This window comes from Talpa europaea (genome assembly GCF_964194135.1).
Source record: "Talpa europaea genome assembly, chromosome: 6".
NCBI lineage: Eukaryota > Metazoa > Chordata > Mammalia > Eulipotyphla > Talpidae > Talpa > Talpa europaea.
The window spans coordinates 67694919-67700918 of record NC_140072.1 but is presented as its reverse complement, the minus strand read 5'-3'; the positions used below and the strand labels follow the sequence as shown (position 1 = coordinate 67700918).

General features: G+C 38.6%; 1 protein-coding gene across 1 annotated transcript in view; it reads left to right on the top strand.

Moving 5' to 3' along the window:
- Positions 1 to 2140: 2140 nt before the first annotated feature.
- Positions 2141 to 6000, top strand: part of VRK2 (VRK serine/threonine kinase 2) — a gene marked incomplete at both ends in the record, with an annotated part of 102968 nt that continues 99108 nt past the window's right edge. Inside the window, one exon of the mRNA XM_084235135.1 lies at positions 2141 to 2276. Within this exon, the coding sequence (XP_084091261.1) occupies positions 2141 to 2276 (136 nt within the window). The remainder of the gene's footprint in view (positions 2277 to 6000) is intronic.

The following is a 6000-nucleotide window of genomic DNA, read 5'->3' as shown; positions in this document are numbered from 1 at the left end:
CCAGCGGCTGCGCGGGGCGGGCGGGGTTTCGCTTCCTGCCGGCGGGCGAGCGCTGGGCGGGAAGTTGGTGGCCCCAGTTGGCGGGTAGCTCTGGCCGGCGCTTGCCGGGCGGCGGATGGGCGGCGAGGCCAGCACTCCCGCCGCGAGCCCGTTCTTGCTGCTGGTCAGACCCCAGGATACCGGTTTGTCCCGGGAAGCTTTTGTGGGGGCTTTTCATCGTAGTGCTGGGAAGGAAGGAGCCCAGAGGCAGAAGGGACGCCGCGTCAGGGACTGGCCTTGTGAGGAGGCTGAGCCTCCTTCTGGGAAACTGGACTCGGACTCTGCTCCCGGGGGTGAATTTCACAGCCAAGAGTTATCTTTCAAGTCTGAGGTTCTTTCAAGTCTGAAGTTCTATCAAGGACTTTACCCCCAAATTGTGTTTGTCCCCTTTATACTTATTTAGGGTGTGTGTCTTGCTGAAAAGTGGTCTTCGAAGATAATTAGGTTTTAAATCAGCAAATATGTGTTGGGCACCTGTATAAAACACTGGTCAAGGGAACCCACCCTTTTCCAGCTGTAGGTGGGGTTCACCATCTTCAATTCCTGGCTTCTCAACTGTGTTGGTCTCAGGCGAACAGGTTTCTTTCTGCTGTGTTCCTAGCCCCACCTGGGATGTTGCTGCTGTGTAAAAGAGAGCAGGGCACTGTGTTAAAGTGAATTGAAAACCAATAAAAGGAACAGAAACTTTCTCATTTGGAAGATGGGAAGATCATGCATTGAAAATTTAGCTGTGATTTCAAAAACGGTCATTGGTTTTAAAAAAGCTTTGTCATTATTTACAGGATCACATTACCTTCATCTTTAGTTTCAGGCATATATACTGCCATTTTACATAAGATTTTCTCTTTCAACTCGAAATCTCATTGTGAAATTCACTAATTTTATATAATTATTGTTAATTGATTAAACTTGTCTAAGCATGCTTTTGTTTGACAGCCCTGGAACTGCCCCATGGCTCAGTGCTCCAAGTTCTATATCCATGAAAATCCTGGACTCATTTAACAAATAATTACTGAGTGCCTGTTCTGTCAGTTGCTGTGCTTTATGGTGATGGTCCTAGTCACTGCCCATGTCTTCCCAATCCAAAGCTGTATTCTTGCCAGTGACTGAATACCCTCTCAGCTTTGACACTTAGCATTCCAATGAAAGAAGTATTTGTACATGAAATTTATTTTGTTTTTGGCCTTGGAAATTGTTAATTCCTTATTTCTTAAGATGTATTTTCCACAGTTTATAGGCATTTATAGACTCCCAGATGAATCTTGGAAATATTCAAAAACTTATACAGATTTGTTTTTGCTTTAAGCACTACCTCTTAGATTTCAGTCTTGTAATGTCTATGAATCTCAAATAGGGTATAATGTGTGGACTTTCCCAAACTGAATTGACTTTTTTTTTTTTTAATATTTATTTTATTTATACAAGAACCAGGGTACAGGCCAGATATGCGAGAGGGTGAGAGGATTCACCAAAGACAGAACGGGGAACAGAACAGGCAGACTGACTGAAATATACTGCTGAGGGGAACAGCGGGTGAGATAGGAGAGGTCTGCCGCACCATGTGGGTTGTTCCACGGGGATTGAACCTGCACTGCAGAGGCTGCGGACAGCTTCACAGTGCGGCGCTCAACTGTCTGCGCCACCAGGCAAGGCTTGAATTGACTTTATTTTTTTAATTAGACTTCATCAACATTTTATTTTTTATTTTTTTTAAAGATTTATTTATTGATGCAGCCAAGAACTGGGGTACAGGCCAGAAGTGCGGGTGGGTGAGAGGATTCACCAGAGACAGAGTGGGGAACAGAACAGGCAGACTGACTGAAATATACTGCTGAGGGGTGCAGCAGGCGAGACAAGAGAGGTCTACCGCATGTGAGTGAGTATCTCCTGGCCAGCCGGGATCAAAACCTGCACTGCAGAGGCTGGGAACAGCTTCACAATGCTGCGCTCAATTCTCTACACCACCAGGGAGGCCCCAAACTGAATTGACTTTTAAACCCTAAATTCTAGGAACCTCAGAAGACAGTTTGAGGAATGTGTTTAACTCAAAAACATTTTTGTTTTTTGATTACTTATCTCACTCTTTCTACCAACAGTAGTGATGCCACCAAGAAGGAATGGGAAATACAAGCTTCCTGTTCCACTTCCAGAAGGCAAGATTTTGGATGATATGGAAGGAAAACAGTGGATGCTGGGAAAGATGATTGGCTCTGGGGGATTTGGATTGGTATATCTAGGTAAAGTATAACTATAAATTACCAAATGTTTTTAACATATATGTGATTACTAATAATACTATGATTACTAATAATACTTTGAAAATGAAAGCTTTGAAATAAAATAGACTTTACAAATGTTCTTTATTAAATATGAAAATAGTTAATGTTTAAAGAAGGTTCAGGATATTACTGATCCTACTCCTTTTTTTTCTTAATAACTAAATAGTTTTTCTAAATAACTCTTAGAAGTCTTTTCAGAGGATAATTATACAGTTTGCCAGACAAAATATTAATGTCCCTTTTTGATAGTTTTCTGGAAGTATTCTTTCAGTAGCTCAGAAACTACAGCTTCTCATTTATGAATTTTAGTCATCAAGACATTAGGTTCTGATCATTTCTTAACTGGGCTTCACAGAGGAATTGAGCCTTAATACCACATGGCATCTACTGCATTACTCCAGTAATTCAAGAGTATATGTAGTTATGTGCCATTCTTGTGATAATTCAGAAAATAGACACTCAGACTTATTTTTTGTGGTCTTTGGTACAGGTGGGGAGCTCTGGTCCACTGTCCTGTAACACTACATCTAAAATTTAAAAATTACATTGACTTTCAAAGGATCGTCCAAGGCCACTGCAAGCCTGTAGTGGAATGATCAGACGGTGTCCATTATAAGACTAGATTTAATGAGTGACAAAAGATAAATATAAGATTAAAAAAAAAGTCCCCTGAAGGATTAGTACTCCTAAATGTATTGGCTGTTTTTGTAGGAGTAACAATGTGGTAAAAGACCAACAAAAACAATTATAAACCAGAGACATCTGCAGAGGAGGAAGAGGGAGAGGGATCAGAGGGAGCAAGGGAGGAAGGAGCACAGGGGACTGAAGTCATGATGCACAGGTGCTTTGGTGAAGGAACTTCCATGGGGACTACTCCTGAAGGAGGGGGAGGAAGCAAACATTGTTTAAAAATGAACAATGATGTAAAAAATATCTAAATGAAAAGAAAATTTAAAACAAAAAAACCTCCATTGGGGAAATCTTGGGTTCCTCATTAAACTTTTTGAACTGTAGCAGAGGAAAGACTTTCCCTCTACTCTTTTAGGTTAGATAGTTCAGTTATTAAAAAAACTGACAACAGGAATATTAATAGGAGAAAAGATATACACATTAATTTTTAATATGTGCATGGGATCATCACATGGAAAAAAGTGAATGCCCCAAAAAGTAGTGAGATTTGCGAGCTTATATATCTTCTTAATAAAGGAATAGGGATGAGAAAGTATAGGCTACTTAAATGAATTAAATGAATTTTAGAGAGAGGAAATGAATTTTAGGAAAGATAAATGATGTACCCTTAAAGAACAGATGGGGAATGTACTAGTTTGTGAGTAAGTTTGTCTGGGAGTGGTGTTCAACTTCTCATCTCTTCTGTCATAAAAGTCAGTCTTTCCTGGTTAATAACACTCCCCTAGAGGAGATTTATAAAAATTGAGGTTTTGCTAGCAGCAACAAATGTTGGCGAGGATGTGGAGAAAAAGGAATTCTCCTGCACTGCTGGTGGGAGTGCAAACTGGTCCAACCACTATGGAGAGCTGTGTGGAGATTTCTGGACCTGCTAAACATAGAGCTTCCATATGATCCAGCAATTCCTCTCCTAGGTATTTACCCAGAGGACACAGAAACATTAATTCCAAAGGGCACCTACACCCTTATGTTTATAGCAACACTATTTACGATAGCTAAGCTATGGAAACAACCCAAATGCCCCAAAATAGATGACTGGATTAAGACGATGTGGTATATATACACAGTGGAATATTACTCAACAATCAAAAAAGATAAACTCATGCCATTTGCAGCAATATGGATGGAGCTGGAAGGGATCATGCTCAGCAAAATAAGCCAGAAAGAAAAAGAAAAATACCGGATGGTCTCACTCATAGTAGGAATTTAGAAAACCTAAAAAAGGGACCAGGAAATAGACAATTTATAATAAAGTAAAAATCAAAATCAACAAGCAATTATAAACTATAGACACACTACACACTGTGGGGGGCCGGAGGAGGGAGTAGGATCAAAACACGGGGGTAGTAATTGTGTGGGGACTATAACCAAGATGAAAATGCATACATTATACAAAAATGAAAAATGATGTAAAAACATATAGAATTAAAAAAAAAAGAAGTATGTAGAAACAATTTAGGGCATTAAAGCATTTAAAACTCAAAAAAAAAAATAAATTGAGGTTTTGGGGGAGTATCTCTTTAGGCAAAAAAAAAAAAAAAAAAGTTCAGAGAAAACCTGTCCTTGCATTTATTGTTTTTCAAGTGCCTTCAACTCAAAATAATCTTTATGCCAAAGAGGCATATTTGAAGATGGCATATTCTGACTTTTCTGATAAAAGTAAGATTGTAGTTTTGAAGGAATGAATGAAATTTCAGACATATAGTAACTACTCATTAATCACCTCAGTGTCTAATGTAGTTGGAAAGATAACACACAGACATCATATTGGCTAAATAAAGAATACTTTTCCCATTTAAGAGGTTTGAACTTGCTTGGAAAATACTATGATTCTGTGTATGCTAGGTTGAGTAACAGCACAATTCAATGGAAATGCAGTAAGTTAATAATAAAAAGAAAAATCTGCCATATATATAATTTTAAAGTTTTTTTAGGTGCCACACCTAAAAAGTGTAAAATCAAATGGGTGAAAACCTTTCTCAATGATCTATACTATTTAATTCAACATATCTAAAATATCATTTCAATATTACCAATAATCTTAAAAATGAAATATTTTTAAAATCCAGGATGCATCTGGTCATATTCTAAGGGCTCAATACCTTCATATGGCTAGTGGCTATTGTGTTGTATGATGCAAATGAAGGCTCTCCGTGTACTTACAGAGAGTACAGATAATAGAATTAACTGTAGAATAAATGTTGGTTGATACTTGAGTTCCTGAGTTAATGAATCTCCATTATAGCAAAGAGTTGCAATCTGTAGTAAATAGTCATTACTCAGTCATAAAAGGAGTTGAATAGATTATTTTTGATGTGACTAAAATAGCCTTAGATATCACAACTTATTACACTTTTCATTTTTTAATGTTTGAATTATTTGAGCAGTTTCAAAGAGCTAGGGAGAAAATGCGATTACAATCTTACTCCTTTTTTTTTTTTTTTAAAGATTTATTTTATTTATATAAGAGCCAGGGTACAGGCCTGACACGTGGGAGTATGAGAGGATTCACCAGAGACAGTGGGGAGAGCAGGCAGATCTACTGAAATACACTGCTGAGGGGAGCAGCGGGCGAGACAGGAGAGGTCTGCTTCGCCATGTGGGTTGCTCCGAGGCCGGTGGGGTTCAAACGGGCACTGCAGAGGCTGCGAACAGCTTCACAGCGCTGCACTCAACCGCCTGCGCCACCAGGGAGGTCCACAATCTTACTCCTTTTTAAAGTATAGTTTAAGTGCATGTTTAAAATTAAGTATGTCTATATACATATACACAGATGTATATTTACATATAAGTTTACACATACTCACTACTTGTGTGGCTCCTGTTGTGAAAAGGAATTTACTTACTCAGGGATATGATTTTTTTTTTGTCTCTATTCAAATGCAGAAAAATCCTTGCCTCTTTCCCTCTAAGTGTGTGCCACATTTTTACTCTTTTTTTCATTGCCAAAACAATATTTGTTTTACAACAGCTTTCAAGGTTCCATATGTTAGGC